The sequence below is a fragment of the Anser cygnoides genome, chromosome 7, assembly GCF_040182565.1.
Source record: "Anser cygnoides isolate HZ-2024a breed goose chromosome 7, Taihu_goose_T2T_genome, whole genome shotgun sequence".
Lineage (NCBI taxonomy): Eukaryota > Metazoa > Chordata > Aves > Anseriformes > Anatidae > Anser > Anser cygnoides.
Window position 1 is genome coordinate 17,442,484 of NC_089879.1, and position 21,334 is coordinate 17,463,817.

Genomic DNA, 21,334 nt, shown 5'->3' on the forward strand with positions numbered 1-21,334 from the left:
TCTCTGCTTTCATCATAAGTCACAGAAGTACTAAAAGAGCAAGAATACATTTTAGATCTGTTATACTTCTGATGTTAACATGCAGGAGACTTTCAGTTTCGCCTGATGCCTGTTTTACAAAGATACTCCTCAATCCAGCACTCAGCTGCCTACAGAACATGAGGAACAGCAGTAAGCAACCTGCACAACTCCTAAAGCTTGTAACAAGCTAGAGATACTTTGTGCTCTGCAATCTGCACTGCTTCTAATTTCACAGCTACAAAATCACCCAGATACCTTTGGTAGCTGATGGCCTGTTTACTTCTTAAAACGATTCTGGCATCCAGCATATAAACAGCCTCATTAATGCACAGCAGCAGGACAGACAAGATCCTACATTAACGGTTGTATGGGGCAACTGCAGCAGCACAGAGAGGACTGAGCTTGCTGGGGCTGAGACCTGGCCCTGCTGCAGAAAGGAGAGAAGCTGGCATCAGCAGCTTGGTGTGCTGCTCGTGCAGCACCAGCAGGATGTGACAAGTACCATCACCCTTCTCCTGGAGCACCTTCCTCAGTACATCAAACCAGACTTCAGCGATGGAGGTGGCAGCAGCAGCAAGCCTGGTTTTCTGCAGCTCTAGCAGATGGAGAAGGGCTACATAGAGGTTTTGTTACTCTCTGCATCTCTGGCCTCTTTTCTCATTTAATCCTGCTCCAGACAGTCACTTAGTTTGTCTATTCCTACCACTGGCCTTCAGGTTTGTTTAGATCAACACAACTCCCCCAGGGGAGGGGAGCTAACAAGGCACTTGATTACACAACCTGATCAGGAAAGACTTTCACTTACCTGAGAGCGCATTAAATAACAGTTTCCAATACAACAATGGAAGTTGAACATGACTTCTTAATAAAGGAGTACCTTGGTGGAGAGTGAAAAAAATGGCCAGGAGCTTCCTCCCAGAGACTACAGGTGTTATTTTCAGTCTCAAGATAAGAAAGGAGGACAGGAAATTGAGAACACTTGCCTGAGTGCTTGGCCCTCATAAGGTCTAGAGAAATAAACTCAGCTATGACCAAAACCTAGCTTTCTACTAATTGAAGTCAGAAATTCATGCATACACTGCCCATCTACCTCCCACACTGCTACCCCAGTGCGGTGCCAGGTGTCACGTGCTCTGCAGTCGCTCGTTCTGCCCATCATGCACTCGAAAACCTGTAGGGTCTTTATATTCAAGTCCTCTCAGCCTCAGAAATTTGACAAACACAGCCAGCAGACTGGAGTATTACAGACCAGGCAGTATCTGCCTAAGCTTCACTTCCCTAGGAAGCGATACCAAAAAGCCTGAGAAGCACAGCAGCATCACGACCCCAAAGAAGCTTAAGGCAATACCTACCACCCAACCTAACAACAGACCTGTCTCTTCATAGCTGAAGGACAAACACTACCACTAAGGGATAAAAAAGGGCTGGGTTCACATGATAAACACTTCAGCAATTCCCAGAAACTGAGGACAGGGATAACCATTTATTCATCCATGTGAATGAAATGTGGTCAAAAACCTTAAATTCCTTTTGCAGTCTTAAACAATCAAGACAAAGTATCCTAATAACTGAACAGTCTGAAGAGTAAAAGCATAAAAGTGACTTCAGGAAAAATCCTATTAGGATTATACAACTCCCAGTGCAAATACCTGTACCCACACAGAATATTACACTGTCTACCAAAGACAGCAGAGAAATTGCTAATAATATTTGGAGTACTTTAAACTGCTGAAGATTATACATACAGCTTTAAAGTCTTGGAGGTACAATCTGTTAAGTCAGCTTTTCAGGAAAAAAATAGCAGGCTGCAGGCAGAAGTTGTAGCCATACAGCAATCTGATCCATATCCAGAGTTAAATCAATGTACGTTCTTCCACCTGTGCATGTGCACATGAACTTTGGCTCGCTACTCAACAGACATCGCTTTGGCTAGGATAACAGGTATACAACATCCTAAAAAATCGTGGTGAAACACCCACTGCTCATGTTTTTCAGGAACAAAAAGCTCTAAAAGCTATATAACATGAGGCCTAGGAGTAAAACTTTCTCCAAAAGCCATTTTCAACTTCTAGACCCTGAAGATTTGCTCATTTTCTTGAGATGCTTGGAACTCGTTCACAAACAAAAACAAGGCTGCTGTTCGTACAGACTTCATTTGCTACAGCAAGACCTGCACTTGTAAGAGAACCTTTAAATATGCCGAGATACAGTAAGATCACACACCTCCGGTAAAGTTTTCCGTGTGAACGGTTATTTAAAAGGTTGGGAGCTGAAATGTTTATTATAGTTTGTCTTTCTCAGGAGACCAGATTTACTTAAGTTGCCAATACGTTTTGTCACTCATATGACTGAAAGCCAGAAACCAGTCACGGTGTCAACACAGCTTCATACCGCAAATCGTTCTTATTGAACGGGGTGTGAAAAATCCATGGAAAAGCTTCTGATTTTGATAATATGAACACTTGTTCTTATTTATATTGAGTTAGTTATGCTTGTAACTCAGGGAAAGAGAATGCTGGTTGAAGTTAGCCACAGCAATTCTTCCAAGACTTGGGCCCAGGTGCTCTTTCCTACTTTCACCCAGCAGCTGTAATTCTAATCAGTTACAAGTATCTGCTTCTTCACTGAAGTTACAAGACTGCTTGCAGAAAACAAAAAGCTACATTTGAGAGACAGAAGGGTGAAGAGTGCCCTTGCAGTTTCTGGGGCAAGCTTTGTTTTAACCCTCCTCTCTCTTTCCCTTTCTTAAACATTGCCAGTGTATTTCCCTGTTAGAAGCTCTGTTCTCTTCCACAACCCCCACGTTTTTTTTTTTATCTGGACAGAAAAAAGGAAAAAAAACACAAGTCTTTCAGGATGCCAGCAAGAGCTGCCTAGGATAAAGGCACAGACAATACAGGAATATAAATTAATCACTGAAACTCCATCAATCAGTTCCTTGATCTTTACACAAACAGAAGGTTTAGAAGATCTGTGGCAACTAGGAGTCAAGTGGAGAGTGAGCTGCCCTTTTTGACAAAAACCCCACAAAAGAGATGTGCAGCCCTTCCCCCAAAGTTCATGATGATTTATGAAACTGAAAAGCTTTGATATTTCTATTTGTATACAATTCTGGCATTAACCATTCAGGAGGTGCAGGCATAGCCCAGGTGTGCCTATACAGTCAAAAGAGCTGCAGGTGCTGCTTAGTAATAAATTGAAATGCAAGCTACAGATCTCCGGTACACAAGCAGCAGTGCTCAGGAGTGAGCCTTTCCGCAGCCCTCTGTCAAGGACGTTTTTCAGAGCAAGGAGAGCAGCAGCTTTTGAAGGCCTACCTACTTAGCGAACCACAGAGCCGTGCTTACAAAGCTTACAAAGAGGGAAAAAGAGGGAGAAAGATGCAGGCTCAAGTGAATCCTCAGTTCTTTGCTCCTGCACATACCAGCTCCATCCAGCTTCCCACCATCCCCAAGGGTAAAGATTTGTCAAGACTTCCTGGCAGCAAGGGCAACCACTCCCCTTGAGGAAGGAAGGATGAGACTAATGACAGTTTTTATAAGCATACGCACGCCAACTACCACACGCTTGCAGCCCTTACCACTATAGCTCACAGCACATTCTGAAGACCTATGAACAGCAGCAGTTTTGATTTAAAATCTTTGTGATTTTACCAGGAAAAGAAAACTTGTTATATGATTTCTGGAAAACAAGGATTTGGGAAAATGGGGCTTTGCGATAACAATGTATCACTGCTATTGTCAACATTAGGCTTTGACTCCAGGAACCACAAAGCAATCAGGAACTTTGTCAGCTCCCAGATACCTAAATTTATCTAGGTAAACACACAATTCAGAAAGGAACAATAGCTACACAAGCTGAGAAGGTGCCTGGTACGCGCACGTAAAAATAGGAAGTCCAAGTCACCTTCAAAAGAGGTGCAGGATCTCTGGGGCTCCATCTCTCCCCCAGGACATTTACTGCTACGTGCCCTGTTCTGCTCTAGAGGTGCTGCTTTGGGGGCCAAAGCAATCCTCACTGCCCTAATTGCAGTGCCCACACAACACTGCTCACTAAACCCTCCCGTACACAACAGCAACCCCTGGGACTACCCAAAAGCGATCGAATAACCCAAGAAGAGAACGCCATGCTTGTACGCTGTTACTCAAGACCTCAGACCGTAAGAACAGTGGCTATACATGACCAGGTTATGAATCACACACAGGAGCACAAAGCAGTGGCAGGCGGCTTTCCAGGTGCCACTTAATGCTCTGACCATAGCAGCGGCAGAGTGGTGACACGCGACCACAGCCGCAGCTCGCCTTGCCACAGCGCTCCGCTCCACGCACCTCCGATTCGCTTGAGACATCCCATTTCATACACGAAGGCACATAAAGACGTGGAACCAAGAGACAGCAAAAACAGTTATTTTTCCAATAAAAAGCTGTTAGCACTGATTTGACAGGCTTCCTAATGTTACACAAACACAACTTTAAGATCCCAGGACCAACTGTTACACCCCATACATACAGAAAAATAGCTGCAAGCACTGTCAGTAGCAATTATTCTAAGACCTTGGGCAAATTTCTATCAATCTAGAGGGCTCAGCCACTCTCCCCATAGCACAGCAGGTAAGAAGCTGCTGTGCGCAGCTGCCTGCTTCTCCTCTGGCCTCCCTTCATCAATTTCTCCTCAGTTCATTCACATGAACACAGTTACCTCGGCTCATTTCACAGAGCTGCAGAACATGCTGGTCGGACAGCTAAGGAGATGGGAATAAGCAGCTGGACAGAGCAGCCCCCTAGCCCCGACCTGCCAGGCCAGAGGAGTTCGTCTGACTGGGCAGCTAGAGAACAACAGAGCCTTCCCACAGCAGGCAGCACGACTTCCCCCATGCCTGCCCTCTGCTTTTAACCAAACAGGAGGAAGAAACATCCACCTTTAAAAGAAAGTGCCATATAATTATGGCTATAGGGAGGGGAAAAAATGGAGCTATCAAATTTTAGACAGCTTATGAACTAGGCAAAGAGCATTACAAGTGTGAAACATCTCATACAAGATGCATCAGACCACCAAACCACCTGTATTTAGCACAGCCACCACTTTCGATAGAGCACCACCACCCAGTACAGCTGAAAACTTTGGGGAACAACATCATTTATGGCCCTATGCTCTTTTAAAAATTCAAACAATCACCTGGTGAGGAACTTCACAAGAGGTATTATTGCTACAAGCATTCAGTCACAGGATTATTTTCAACAATTTCTATCTTTATTACTGAGAGCCGAGGTATTTCTTTTTGAGAAACTCGAGAACAACCAACTCACAACAGCAACTGTTAGTTTTATATTAATCTGAGACTTTTAATAAAGATGTTACAAGTCTAAGTTTTTGAAGTATCAGAAAAAGATTAGAAGACAAGAACTGACTGCTAAAAAAGTCATGAAAAGAAGGTTATCACTTCTCTAAGTAATGGAGGACATGAACGCTAGCATTATTCTACCTAGAGATAAGTCTATCAAGTAACAGAAACTTGAGTTTTGTTTTTAAAAAAAACAGTAAAAGTGTGCTTCATTAATAGATCTCATTTTGGCTGCTGAAATGATATCGGCTGCAAGCCTGGCACTCTCACAGCTGTATGTGCGGAGCTGAAAGCAGAGCCTCTGAAGCCGCTGTTGCTGCCCAGGCCAAGCGCACGTGAGGAGCAGCCAGCCGGGCCAGTGATGGGCTGAGAGATCAGCTCCCTGGCAAACCCTTTTTTAAGCAGAAGTGTCAGCACTCTAGCTTTTGCCAGCATAGAAACAATTAAATTTTTCCCAGGTATTACCTAGGTCTTCACTGAAAACTTAAGTGAAGCGTCACTGTATATTGACAACTTCAACAGCACACCGAGTTCAGCCTTTTCTAGGAGCCAAAGGGGAACAGAGGCACAGCTCTCGGTCCACCTGTGACACAAAGCAGTGGCAATAACCTGGCTCTGCAAGTGACACTGACCCTAAGCTCAGGCAGGAACCCATCCGTCCCTTCCCTGAGGGCTGGCAGAAGCAGCCTGTTTCTCGGTTTGGGGTCATGCCTCAAGACCAAATCCCTGCTCTCTCACATCAATTCTTCAGTCAGTAATTTAATCTCATTCTGTCATCTCAAACCACTCAGAGACCTGCTGTGCTATCAGAGCAACTACCACACGACTGTAACACCAGGGCTTGGGGATTAAGAACTAGTGGAAACTGGGAAATTTAACTCCCATTGTTAAATTCAGAGAAGTAACACAGAGTGTGCTGTCAACTGTTACAGTCAAGAGGCACCTCCCGAGTGGTGCTCTCATTAAAGAGAGAAACATGCCACAAAGCAACGCAGGTGGATGCCCCAAAGTTCAAGTTCCTGCGTCAGAAATTTAGCAGGCACCCCGCTAATTTGAGCACAAAGCCCGGCGGTGGCGGCTTTCCGCCCCGCGCTGTGGAATAAGCCACCCCGCAGCACCCACACCGCCGAGAGGAAGGCACCGGAGGAGGGTGCCCGCCGCCCCTCGGGGCCGGGCCCCCTCCCTCCGGCCCGTACCTGCTGAAGAACTCGGCCAAGCCGCTGCCGCCCGCCGCCCGCCGGGCCCGCTCGGCCGCTGGGTGCGGCGGTCCCGGCGGCGCCGTCCCTCCGCGGGGCAGGTGCTCCGGGGCGCTGCGGCGGCGGCTCACCTCGTACGTGTTGCGGGAGCCCAGGCTGACGTCCGTGAAGCCCGGCGGCGGCCCCGGGGCTGCCGGCGGGGGGCTGCCGCCGCCCGGCCCCGCCTCGCCCCGCAGGCAGCAGCTCCGCAGCGGCTCCTCCAGGGCCGTCCCCGCGGGGCCGCCGCCGGGGCCGGGCGAGCAGAGGAGGAAGCCCCCGTTCTGCACTTTCGCTTCCTCCTCCTCCTCCTCATGGCGGCCCGGCGCGGCCCGTCCCGACGCCCGGGGGGCCGGCGGCGGCTCGGCCCGCAGGAAGCCGACGTCCCCGTTGGTCATCGCCCCCGCGGCGTGCGGGGCGGCGCCGTTGGCCGGCTTCTCCGGGCAGCGCCTCCCGCCCGCCGCCGGGCCGAGCGCCGCCAGGTACCGCTGCAGCAGCAGCCGCTGCCGGCCGGGCCCGCCGCTCCCCGGCCTCAAGCCCCGGCTCCCATCCCGCTCCCCGTCCTCCTCCTCCTCCTCTCTCTTCCTCCTCCTCCGCCGCCGCCGCCTCCCGCCGGCCCGCGGGGAGCACGCCCGGAGCCCCGCCATCGTCCGGCCCCACCATTTGCCGCCGCCGAGCCCCGCCGGTGCCAGCGGCGCAGCCCCCCCGGCGCGGCGGGGCGGGGCGGGGGCCCGGGGGGCGGGGCCACAGGGGGCGGGGCGGGCGGCGCGCGCTTCTCAGCACCGGCGGCGCCGCCACCGCCCGCAGCCGCCGCTCGGCGTGAGGCAAGGCGCATGCGCGCGGCGCCACCCCCCCCCCCCCCCCTCCGGGAAAGGCACCATAGAGAGGCAGGGCAGGGCAGGGAGGGCGCCCCCGCCCGGCCCGGCGGAGACGGCACCTAGAGGGGGGCCGCCCCGCGTTACCGTATTGCAGGCGGGCACCCGCACCTCCCAGCGCGTCCCTCAGGGGAAACAAGGCGCTCCCGTGAGAGAGCGAGGCCAGGAGGCACTGGTTAAAGAAAAGGCAGAGGGCTTCACGCCCCTACTGCAGCCCTAACACCACAGCCACCACACCGCAGCCGCAAGGCTGCCGCCCCCAGAGGCCAGCCCCAGCCCCTCACAAGCGCTCCCGTCCCCGCCGCGCTGCACTCACAGCCGGTAGCAGGGGAAGCGCAGCTCCCCGGGGAGCCCCCGGCCCTCACAGCCCTCCATCCGGCCGCCCCGCGGCACCTGAGGGCCCGGCTTTTAACCGCCGCCAGCTGCGGCGTGCCCGGGGACAGGCGTCGGCCCTGAGGGGGAGTGGGGAGGGGGCCGGGAGCTGCCAGCAGCCTTAAATGGTTGTGACTGACCTGAGGGTGTCTGAGGAACAGGGGTTTTAGGTAGGAATCTTCACCAAGATAAAAAGCTGTTGCATTTCATTATGACTTATTGTAAGGACTTTGCAGTCTGAAGTCTTCCAGGCTTGTCTTTAGCAAAGAAATAAATAAAAAATGGTCTGTGGTGTGTGTTGTTTGTTTTTTTTTTTTTCCCCTTGTCGCTGTACTTCTGAGGTCAGGCATGCAGCACTGCGTGTTTTCCATGGAACAAGCAACTCCGATCTCAGCCATTTTGACTTGAGTAGGTAGCAAATACTTGGAATCTCAGAGGTTAGAGAAGACACACATTGTTTTGGTTTGTTTTTCTGCTGCCTTGCCTTTCTTGAGAGGAGGTACACGGCCTCATCCAGTGACAGCTGGGTGAGATGAAGGACCATTGGCCTTCAGCTGCTTGGAAAAATGCCCAGTGGAGGTTGCCAGCGTTACCTGTCCCGTGGTATGCCACCTGGACTGCTTGTGGGAACGCTTTGTAGGCTACTTCAGTCAAACCAAACCATTAGAAATGATGAACTAATTAAGCTTTTTGGTTAACTGTTTTTTTTTTTTTTTAATTAAGCTTTTTGCTGCTGTAACTAAGATGGTAGGTTTTCTGTTCTGCGCTGTGACACGTGGCCTGATCAGCATGGCTGATGAGTGGACATAGATGACGGGTGCTACGGAGGCTCTCTGTACTCTGTGCAAATGGAACATGCAGCTTGCGCAACACATGCCACGGATCCTCTTTTAAAGTAGGGGTCTGGGCACGCGGCTCATCCATCCACCTTGCATTTCTTCTAGAGTATTTGAAACTGATGCAGCAAGCAGAATATCCCAAGGAGCACCTGAGTAGTCAACAGCTATGGGCAGCACAGACACAGTGTCTTCAAAAGTAAAAAAGGAGGGGACTGGGTAGTGTTCTATCTGTCTTAAACTGGAGATTTCATACACAGTAACAAGGGATCAACAGTGAATTCACTTAACGTCTATATATTCATTGTTACCCTGGGCAATGTGCTATAAAGCGAGCTGTTGTGGAGGCATAGCAGCTCTCTTTGCCTTACATGTAACAAAGTAGTGGGTGCAGTGTGAATCCATAAAGTATGAATTATCCAGGAACTCATTCTGTGCCAGAACAAAATGAAAGAGAAAGCTGCCTTGGTTAAAGCAAATTTTAGGTTTAAGGAAGCACTCAGAGGTCCACAGAGTATGTTGTGTGGATTTTCAACTGTTTAACTGGGATGCTGCAAGATGCAGTGTACACTGCAAGATGCTGAGCAAGCTAAGCAAAAAGTAGACTATATAAAACTAAGAAGACTATATAAAACTATACAGACTAAAATGTTACTACATAGATCCTCAGTATCCAGTATTTTATATAAGAAATAGCATAATTTGTTAGTGAAAAGAAAATAGATGCTTAGATGAATATTGTAAATAACTTACGGGGCAGTAGTTTTATATTGCCCTAAAACTGATTAGGGCAATTTGCATGTAATAAAATCATTTGTGCTCCTGGCTCTCTCAGGTGACTGTTATGAAGGGGAAAACTTTACCAAACAAGTTTGTAAAGAAACAGTCACATAACAGATTCATTGAGCTGAGTTCTTTTTCCTTCGCTAAGACCTTTTATGCGAGAACAAAGCCTGTAGCTCAGTTTATAAAATACCTTAACTGTGGGGAAGATATTCCAGGTGTTCTGGATGACAGAAAAAAGAGACTTTCTTTTCTACCTTAGAAGGCTGTCAGCTCTGAGTGCAGTGCCAGTTGTGAGGGGGTAGCAAGAGAATACACATAAAACAGGAGCTAAGCGAGAGAGTCTGGCTAGTTTGTTTTCACTTTTAGCCACTGAAAGAGAAAGAGAGCAATTGTCACTGGTTTCATTACTTTATGTTACAAAGAACATGTGCAAGTTCCATGTAAGCAAATCCCCGCTGAGATGGTGTACAAGTAATTAATGCATGCAGACTTTGCTCCAACGAGTTTACAATTAAAATACCATGTAAGGAACAAGCCGGGCTTTACAGTACTCCTTAGTCAGGGTTTGCACAAACTGCAATGTTTGCAACCCTCGTTCCAAAGATTTATAGCATGCTACAGTGACCCAGTCTTGATGCCTGAGAGGGCTGTTAAATACACAGGCAGCAGAGAACTAGACCTGTCTGCATCCTTGACTGTTTTTGACAGCTGACCTTTCAGTACGGTCCCTCATTAGGAATAGCCCCTGTCTATCACTGCACCCTTTCAAAGGTCTGAACGCTTAGGAAATGTCACATATCTCTCATATAATTAACACAATTCTAGGTCACTAGTTTTAGTTCTGGTTTCCATTTTGATTGGTGTTGCTTCATATGGTTATGGATTTTAGTGCTACAGACCATTTTTTATTCCCAAGTCTAAAAAAAATTAGGAATATCCTGCAATAACGTAGGGATCCAATGTTGCAAATGTTGCAAATGACAAGGTATGCTGTGGCCAGTGCTGAAAACACATGGCTATGAACTCTGCATATTTTGGTGAGTGGTCCTTGCAAAACAAGCCTTACACAGTGCTACTGGCAATACTGAGAAAAATACAGAAAGATATTTATTCAGGAGCAAACCGTACAAACCCTAAGCCAATGCCCATCAGCACGTTCTCGTTTTCAAAAGAACAACGTAGCTAGGCATCAGATGTTAGTTCACCTCTTACGCCAAACAACACTGATAACTTAAATACACATTTATTAGTTACACACATAACCTACATGTAGCTGCTGGTTTCCCTGTGTCATTTCATTACTTCAGTAATTAAAAGATGGAATGGCTTCCTCAGATCAATATACGGGAAGAGCCGTACCCTCAGGCTCCCAAATCCTCAGGTGTTCTTGTATGTGCAATACGGTTGTGCTCTTTGGCAGTTCGCTACAGAGGCTCTAGTTTCTTTGGAAATGCTACTTTGGCAAGAACCTCTTTACACTCCACTAATAGCAGTTTGCACTTTTAATACAATGCCTTCTGGACTAGATTTCATCACAGACTATAGCTAACAATTAATTAAGACTTCAGAGACGTACTGTTTGGCAGACTCCCACACACTGCAGGCTTCTCCTTAGAACATTCCCAGTTGTGCTGCAGTCCCAGAATTAAACTACACTCAAACATGCTGTGTACATGTATTAAGATAACTCAGCCTGTGGTGCTTTTGCTCGTGTATGCTCATGCTTTCTGTATTGCAAATAGTGTCAAAACCTCCCTGAGCATTGGAATGGGTTAAACTTTATTTTTTCCATTGTTCCTCTAGGGTCTAGAAGGCTTTCCAGTTGTTGACAGGCACTGGAAGACTCTCCTTCCATGTAACCTCCATGCTGCCCACTTCAAGACTATCCTATGTAGATGACATCCCTATGTAGACACTTAATCTGTTATCCTCTGGATATCACCATCAAGATACTGCAAAGCTAGACTGCTGACATATCCCAGTATTCCTGTTTTAAATGTAACTAAACACATAGGGACGGAGAGATAGTTACCTAGAAATCACCCTTACCTGAAACCAGGTTAAGATCAAAACAAATAGAAGTATTTATTAATGTATTGTAAATTAATGTAATAACCCTGATTCTTAATAGAATAGAAGAGAAATTGAAAAAAAAAATAATCTGCTTCTGCTAGGATCCAAAATGTTTTTATTTTCCACTTTCTATGCAGACAATCAATGAAACACTTACCTAATCCATAGGCTCTGTCCATCTATGTGCCAGAAACCTCAGGTTGTATTCACAGACACTGAGAACTTTCTCTTTTTGTTCACATCCAGCCTTTGGGATCCACCCAAAGGAATAGGTGCAAGCTGGGAGAGCACACACAGACAAAGCAGAAGATAAGGAAAAGGAGAGGGTAAAGAGGCAACACAGGATTTCACGTTTCTCAGCCTGGAATCCTCACTCACTCAGGGAATAACCCAGTGTGGTTAGTAGAAGTATATTTTTGGGGAAGCTGCTGCAACAAAGCAGAGATCTGAGCTTATTTCTTCCTTCCCCGCTAGTATTTTGGCCAGTTATTCTCCATCTAAGTTGTTTCGGGGGTATTTTAGGACCAACAACAGCTCTTCCTTTGCTTGCTTCATCCACTAATTAGACCCATTTTGAATTACTTATATTCAGTCTCAGCACTTTCCTACTTTCAGGTGGAGCGTCATCACAGTCCTTAGACTACAGCAGTAAATATTTTTTAAGCTAATATGTAGTTGATAAAGAGCTGTTAGTCCTTCTCCATGGAGATTACAACATTATCACAAATTCCTGTCTCAGTCTTGTGCTCTGTTTACTTGCTATGTCATTAATAGTAATAAAATCACTTATATGGATAATAAAATAAAAGCAGAAAAAAAAGGAAAAAAAAAGAGAGGATTGTTTGGATTTTCCCTTTAATTTCATTTATTTATTTATTTTGCCAAGTCATATTGGATTTGTATTCTATTTTCTTTGTGTTGTAATAGACTTTGGGGGTTATGAGAACAGGACTGTCTTTGCATTCTCTAAACACTGTAAGCTATGTTCACAATAACTTTTTAGGAATAATCTAACTGACCTGATTTTATGCTGCCCTGACCCTACAGTTGTTACGCAGGCATACACAGAATGGCTGTACAATGTTTGCTGAGACTGAGCATCAGGTCCTGGGCACCCTGGAATTCCATCCACTAAATTTAGTGGCAAGAGAAGTCCTCTAACAGATGAAACAGTCCTTCCTCTTGACCTCAGTAAGAACTGAACTGGGATTAGAACTACGTGCAGATGAAAAATTTTAATTGAATTTCATTATAAACTATTTTGTTGAGATTTAACCAGCATAGAAGCTTTCAAACCTGTCATGGAAAGTTGAAGAAATTGTCACAGTCTGTAAGAGCAAATGGTAGAAAGAGGAAATAATTCCCCAGCGGCAATGTTGTCGTGAACGACACCTTACTGTACCCCAGCTCCTGGTCACGCATTCACCTTCTTAATCCTGCCTGTTGTTATGCCACCTCAGCTGGTTGTGTGGCAATGCAAAGAATCAGACTGATGAATTGATATGGCTGGAAAATATCTTAATTTTTTGCTGTGTCATTTTACAGCCCCAGCAGTTCTGTTGGTTTTGCAGCACATGAAGCTGGGTGAAGCAGGCATGAATAAATAGCCAGAAGCAAAAGTTGCCTGCCTCAGTTTACAAAGTGCTGCTTGTGAATGCTGAACCAGGTCCTGAGCAGCAGTAAACAAAAGTTTATCCTTAAAAGAACAGGCCTCCCTTATCTTGGGCAAACAGAATAACAGGGAGCGGTTGGAAAGGGTAAGGTTCAATTTACTGCTCTGTGCTTAAGCTGTGCAAAACTGGCAGACGGGCCCTTAGGAAATGGTGCAGCCAGGCACAGCCAGTACAACTGGGGCTAATCACAGGCCGGGCAAAAGGGGCGAAACTTCTAAAGCGCATTATTTCTTAAGGCTACTTGTTGAGTGTATTTACTAAGAAATGTTTGTCTATCTGTAAAAAACAACATGCAACATTTGGCACCATGGACGGATAGGAATGAGGAAAACGAGGAAGAAAAAAAAGAGACATATATTTACTATGCAGAAATATCACCTCCTATTTATCCAGCGTTGCATCCTACGCATATCCTGAGCTATTTTCCAGACCACACTGAAAGCTTATGTTGCTGAGTTATTCTATACAGGTTTTTATGCTCTGTTCATCACTATGGTATCCCAGCCCAGCACTGCATTAGGGAACGGCTGTACGTACAGCCATTAAGAAATGGCTATGTCTAAACTGTGGGACAGAGGAACACTTCTCATTTCCCAGTTCCAGAGGTATACCTCATTTTACCCCAACTTGATGTCAAGAGCTAAATGTGTATCAGGCTCCCCACTTTCTCCATGCACGGGTATGCACAGAAGGAAAGCCAAAGAAAGGCTGAAAGGGAGCTGGTCCCCAGCGTAAGCAGCTGGAGCGTCTCACGGGAAGTGCTGGTCATGCAGTCAAGATGTAACCAGTGCAACTAATGTTTGTCATGTCCTACCACAGGGAAAGGAGCACATGCTACAGGTAAGAGTTTTTGGTTGTTTTATATCTGAACGCAGATTTTCTCCACTTTTTGCTAGAGAAGAAAAGCAGAGCACCAAGTGGCTGGAGCTGCTGGGGATAACACCGCGATCAAGTGACTCCTGCAGGATGAATTTTGTCTGAGCAGAGAAAATTCCCAAGTAGATATTAACCAGGATCTTCACTGCGAACATTTCATGTGGTCTTTTCAAGCTTGAAGTCTAGGAAAGCCTTGAAGATAAAGAACTAGAATGGAATCTGAACAAAGTCCTGAGGTAGCCAGAGTCGGCTGTGGAGGCCTGATTTTTTTTGTGCCCACGTCTGTGCCTGCGTGTCTCTAAGTGTCCTCAAACACCAATGCCCTTAAATGCAATGACCTTAAATGCTATAGTCCAGTTAGGCTCGCAATTGCTTGCCAGTATGGGATAATAACCTAGCTTAGATAAAAGAAAGTTTGTGCTGTCAAATGAGTGTTCAGGAGGAATCCTAGGATTGTTCCAAAGTACAGGTTGGATAGATTGCAGGGATGTGGGATCTTCAAAGAAAGGAGAATGAATGCAGGGTTGTGAAGCCTTCAAAAGGCTTTTGTCTGTCTGCTGGCATCACTTCTGTCTTACTTATATTCTGTGTACCTAATTGTTGTTATTCCTCAAACACAGGTCATCTTTACAGTTGGCAGTGGTATGGCCATCTCTTCAGGACAGAAACAATTGCACATCATCTCTGTGTTGCCTTACCATGTACTCCAAACACTTTGAACAGCGGCTGCATGCAAACTTTTAACAAGACTAGAGATCAAAATGGTCCTTGTGAAACACTAAAATACAGTGGTTATTGTGTGTCACATCTGCAGGGTGCTAGAAAGCTTTCCACGTTGCTGACAAGCACTGTTTCACCCAAGTGCAGAACAAAACAAAAAGCAATGTCGTGGCTGTCTGAAATTCTTTAAAGTCAAATCATTTTGAGAACAGATTAAATTGCACTTCTTAATGCTGAGTGCTGGGCACTATCCCATGTAGACAGAAAATCCATTTTCAGTCTAGCCTCTGAAAATACCACATATCTTCTGTCTATTTCCACATTTCTATTTCCACATTGTGGAGACTTGGACAAAACAAAGTAAGAAAAACTCACATTGCTTTTCTGAGAAATTGAAGTTTGCATCTTCTGAAGCAAACCAAGCAGATACATTCCCAACCTAGCATAGAGCTTTTTGTCAGAAGTGGAGCACAAATGATTAATTTCTACAGGAATCTGAATATGATTTGGCGATAATTCTGCCACACCAGTTAGTACGAGTGGGTACAAACAAATTTTTATTCTGCAAAGTACTGCGTGTGCCCTCTGTTGGAAACTTATGAAAGATTCCTTTTCTTAATTTTAATTTTAAAGCTTGCTTTATAAACGCAATGACAGTCAATGAAACATTTGTATCCTAAAGAATACGGAGGTAACATTTTGAAATAATCAACACTTTATTATAGACTGGTTTTCACATTGTTATTATCTTGATTACTTTAATCTAGACTAAACACTGGTTAGAATAACTTAAGTAGTGATTTCTATAGCAATGTAATGTACTTTGCATTTCTGTTTACAAAGCAAAATCAAAAAGCTCTCTGCTCTGCCCTGCCTCTCTGAAAAAGGGCAGCCGCTGTCATACAGCACCCGAGCAGCTGGAAGCGTTGCTTTGTTCAGTGAAGTTCTGGCTTTTCTGTGGTGGAACACAAAAATACAGCTCAGACATGAGGGTAAAGATTGCATCGAAACCATCTTTCTGCCTCCTAAATTATGGGCTGTGTTAGGAGCCAACTCAACCCAACACGCCTCCAGGCAGCCTTGCAGGCTGTTTTACCTTCCAGCAGCGCTTCATGCCTGCCAGCAAATCGTGTCAAAGATCAGAAAAGCCATGAGCCCTGTCCCAAGGCTGCCCAGGCAGCAAAGCTTCTGGATTTTTAGACCATACCTAAATGTCATACTGGGCCTTTCATCCGTGCTGGTACTCAACTTAGTTATTAAATGGCAATTATTAGCACCTGCATGAAGGTATTTGCATTTGAAGGTGCTGAGTGAGAAATACTGGGGTTCAGTCACTGCCGGCCCTCCCAGGACAGTCCAAATCAGCAGGCCGGGGTGATGTGCTACCAGCCAGCTCCTTGGCCTGAGCTGTCCCCTGAATGCAGCAAACTGCAGCTGTGCTGGGCAGGGATGAACCAGGGAGCTGGTAAAAGTTGGGCCACTGAGAACAGCAGACAGAAAAACAGCCAAGAGATTCACTTATACCAGTTCTGGACAGTAATGGGAGGAACAGCATCCTGATAGAAGAAAACTTGGTGATGGCACTACCATGTGATATCAGTGCAGAAAGTCACTGGAGACAGGGCTGACTTACTGAGGCTGATCGGAACAGTGCTGGAAAACATACAATGCAGGATGCTCAGAAGATGGATTTTGCCTTTAAACTGAGCCTCACCCAGCAGACTAAAACAAATTATTTTAGCATTACCTGTTTTGGAACACAAACATGATTTTTCTATTTAGTAATAAGTATTCACTTGTTTCTTGGCACAACACTGAACTCACTTGTTCAATCACAATAATATTCTAATTTATTCTAAAGCTATGACCTTTTTTGAAGGAAAAGGTCTAGAAATATTAAATTTCTTTTTGTATATTTATTGCTAACAGAAAAGATCAAGTAGAAACAATTGAAGTAAGATAGTCCATGTTAAATGCACAGTTATGAAATGTTCATTTGAAAAACAAGCTCTTTGAATTAGTTGTTTTCTTTCATGCTGTTCACATTAAAACTGCAATTTAAGTGATACTTGTTTGGACCTCCTACACTGCTTCTGCCTGCTCAAATGTTAATTTCTATAGTTTTAAAAAGATTTTTATATCTACCTATTTTTTTAAAAGTTTATCACTTCGATACCTTTTGTACTCTTGCTATTTACAGTATTCAGTAAGTACTGTATTACAGTATTTATTATTTACAGTAGTCATTTGCTAATCACATTAATTATATGTGAAACAGTAGACTTATGTCAAATGACAAAATTAATAAGAATGCTCAAAAAGGGGAACAGTGAAGAAGGCAGAATTCTTACCTCAGTGCTACCTATTGCCCAAAGAAACAACAGAGACATTCAAAGAGGTGAACTTCTGAATACCAGGAGGTACTGTTAGCAAAAACATGCAACTTTTGTGTCAGACCTGGATTGTGAAAATAGTGCACCTGTGTTTAAATTGATTGTGCTTATTCTTATATGCTGAAAAATCCTTTAAACATTATCCTTCAGAAAAAGTCTACTAAAAATATTAAGAAGCTTCCCTTTATCTCTCATGGAAATCTGTTTAACTGCTTAGTGGCCCAAACGTGCAAGAGGTGGCATCTTCACTGCTGAGTACCCGCTGCATGGCGATACCAGCAAATGCTGTGGAAGAGCCGTTTGCCTGTTCTCCCGCTTCTTGGTCCAACACCCTTATGCAGGAAATCTCCATGGTGAACAGGGACTGTCTTCCAAATTAGATCATATGAGAGCATCACGGCATCACCACAGCCTGGTTTTCATGAGCTATCGTGTATGGTGATGCTAGGAGGGCCTTTCCAAAAAGTGAATTTGACATCTCTAGCCTATATAGCCGAGAGAGAAGACAGGCACTTCTCCCAGAAAAGTATTTCAGTTAGGTGTACATCACTTTTATTACCCTTACTTAACCTTAAAGGTATTCCAAATTCAAGAGCTGATTACTAAGCAGCTCTCAGTGAAATCGCTTTAAGAACTGTACTAACTTCAAATGATGTGAAGAGCTACAGTGGACTCACGGATTCAAGTTATTTCTATTACGCCTGAGCAGACTAAGCATGCTTTTGATACTTAGCTGTTGATTTAGTTATTCTTTCTTTAACTTGTCTAGACAGTTTCTGAAACAATGAATTATTCAGTGACTTCCAATTCTATCATACGGCTAATCCATATCTCTGTAACAAAAATATCATTTGTATGGCTAATCCATATCTCTGTAACAAAAATATCATTTACTTTCAACGGTAAATGCTGGATTCATTATGCCAATAGATTGGCAGTCTCAGTATATGATCAAGCTCATAAAATTCACATAGCAATGAAAGCAAGAATAAAACATCTAAAGGAGGGTGATAGGTACACAAACACATATATAAGTACACACCTATGTGCAGAATTGGATATATTCTTTAGCTACATGGAGCAAAATAAATAGGTGGATGGATAGATAGGTAAGAGATGATCATATTTGTTTCAGATGTTACATTATTGCCTTCAATGCTATGTGACATTTTCTTGCAAGACATTTAAAATCACAAGCACAGCTGTAACAGTCACAAGCAGTAGCTGTAAAAGCAACCACAAAACCCAGTTTAGTGTAATTCAGACACTGCCAGTGGTTTTTAAGAATGCAAGGAAGACAACTTACTTGTTCAGGGCATCATTCTGCCAACACCTTAATACAGCTTTACAAAGTGTAATCATGTACCATTTAATTATACTGCTTCATGAAGTTGGTTATAATAGTGCTCCCCCCTCTGGACGAAGTATCCAAACCAATTGAACTCTCCAGCTGACCGCTGTTGGTATTACATTCACTTGACAAAGCAGTGGCGACTGGCACTGGAAAACGGACACGTTACTGACCTGCTCGAGGCCGCTGCTGCCAGCGAGGGCTGTGGTGCCCTCCCAGGGGACACCTCGTGCCTTGGGCTGAGGCACCGCAGCCTGGCAGAGCGCTCAGTTTCCGCCCGCTTCAGTTGTCCAGCCAGCTGGAGCACTGGGGTCCTACACAGAGGCTTGTGCTCCAAATGCAGCAACAGTACACTATGAAAGGCTTCATTTTAAGTTCTGAATCAGATCTCCTCTTAATCATAATGTGTGCTACAAATGTGTGAGCTCTCAGTCTAGGATGAGAAAGTTTCACAAGGGAGAAGTATGAGAAAAAGAAGGGAAGGGGAGGGAGAAGGCAACCGGTTTTGGTTTCTTGCTAAGGTCTCGCTGACCAGACTTCCTGCTTTCCATTCTTGGAGGCAGACAGCTTTTCAATATGATGACATTTTTAAAATGTACAATATAGAGGGACTATATACATTCATATGCATTGCAATATGTTTTACATTTGTTCTCTGGTAAGTTTATTTTTTCACAGATGGAATGAGCTTGCAAATATTCTGGAGTCACAAGAGGCTGTTTATCCAGTCAGTTAGTATCTTCTACACCATTTTGCTCAGACCCTTCTCATTCTGCCCTGAGTAAGCTTAATGCATGAAACATCTACACACTTTAAAGACCAAGTTTGCAGCATTTTCAATACACTGCACACACCCATTTTCACACAGCATTGTGTTTTTCACTGTCTCTCTTTCCCCTCTCTCCAATAAGCTTGCTCTCCACTCCACTATGCCCAATATAGGATATGAGTAGGGCAATGTTTCTATTCCTGTCTTTGCCACTGACTCACTGTACAGTTTCTTAAGCATTTACATCTTGCAGATGCCTCCTGGTATCTAAGAAGATGAACGCGTCTGTCGATGTTTTCTTTAGGATCAGGGCATTCATAACATCTCCCTTTGTGTGGATTCACTTGTGCCTAATAAGCATTTAGTCCATGCAGAAGACTTCTACCAGTGGGGATATTAGTAGGATTTCTCACTTCTAACCAGATTCCTACTTTAATTACAATTATAGGAAATTAATTTTTTGAGAGCTCTACTTCTCAGTTACATTTGACGTCAGCCAGCAGCCTCAAAATGTTGAGGTAAGGCACTTGCATGAACACATTCACGCACAAAACAGTCTGATTGCATTCACTTCCCTGTTTATGAATGCTAAACTGGACATACAAAGAGACAATGAACACAGTTGTTTTTATAATGCTAGCTACCTTCTGCTACAGATCCCGGTAGCGCTGCTGTCTGCTGAATATATGGAAGCACTGCTCTTTACTTCTTGGTATTATGTTGCCTTAATTCCAGCTACTGTCACATTTACAGTTCTGTACAATATTCTGATCTTCAGGATTTTTTCATTTTTATTGATTGTTAAATAAGAGTAAACATATCGAGTAAAATTAACAAGTGTGTAGCTAATTCTTACAAACAAACCTTTAGACCTTAGTATTGGAATGAAAGTCAGAGACCTACTATGCCTTCTAGATGTTGGTAAAATCCACATACATGGAAATGCAGGTGGCTCCAAATAAGACAAGGTGTGCAGCCCACGCGTGTCTTACAGCCTACACTACTTTGAGAGCTATTGTAAATTTTAAAAAGTGTATATTTTTTTCAGAGATAAATTTATCTAGATAAATTCTTTAAATTATGAGTTCGTCTTATAGACAAACACAGTAACAAACAAACAAACATATTCCAATTTCCAGTGCCACAGCAGAAATAACACAACGGGCTGCACTATGACGACTGTGGTCTCCAAGGCACAAAGTGACTTGGATCTTAAAAAACGCGACCAAATGTTAGCAATCTGTTATGAACTGACACAATCCAGCTATCTTATCCTAAATATGCTAATTTTTACAGGATAAGCTGCCAGCTTTACTATTCCAAATTTGTTTTAAAAGGTCCAGCCTTTAATTACCACGAATATCTTCACGATACAATGGAAATCAGATGCCTTCTGGCTTGGAAATTATTCATATTGACACTAGAGGATGAAGCAGTTTTAATTTGGAGGTAAAAGAAAAAAAAAAAAAAAGAAAATCTCCAAAGATTATCATGTTAAGTAATTACACGAGTTGATCTTTTCGATTCACACCCCAGTCTCTTTTTATTCTCTTAACAGGATTACCGTATTTCAATTTCAATAAATTCTTCCAGAATAAAGGATTACAGCCTATTTCCATCAGGATACTTTCTCTAAAGTAGGCTGTAAGCATACGCAAGACACGTTTACATGACAGCACTTATATAATTGTAAAAGCGAGCAGAAGGCTGTTGAAATAGACCCGAAAACGCCTTGGGCTGAAACATCCAGGTGCCGGTCCTGGGTGCCTGTGTCTGAGGGCACGCACGAGCAGCCAGGACTGAGCAGATCCAAACCAGCGATGTCCGAGGTTCCCGTGCCCGGGTCTCTTTCCGCAGGGTTTCAGCCTAGAACAAAACCAGCAGCAGCAGCAACGAACCGGCGGGACGCTGCGAAGCGGCGGCTCGCACGGCTCCCGTCAGGCGCGATGGCACCGTGGGCACGGGCGGGCACGATGCCGCCGTCTGACGGCGGTGCCCGAGGGCAGGCGGCGGGGC

The 21,334-nt window shown here is 44.6% G+C and overlaps 1 protein-coding gene across 1 annotated transcript in view; it reads right to left on the reverse strand.

Moving 5' to 3' along the window:
* The window catches only part of TBC1D12 (TBC1 domain family member 12), a 41,582-nt gene extending 34,276 nt beyond the window's left edge, over positions 1–7,306 (reverse strand). The window contains 2 exon segments of the mRNA XM_067000780.1: positions 6,559–7,172; positions 7,174–7,306. Coding sequence (XP_066856881.1) covers positions 6,559–7,172; positions 7,174–7,257 — 698 coding nt within the window. The 5' untranslated portion in view covers positions 7,258–7,306.
* Between the last annotated feature and the right edge of the window lie 14,028 nt (positions 7,307–21,334).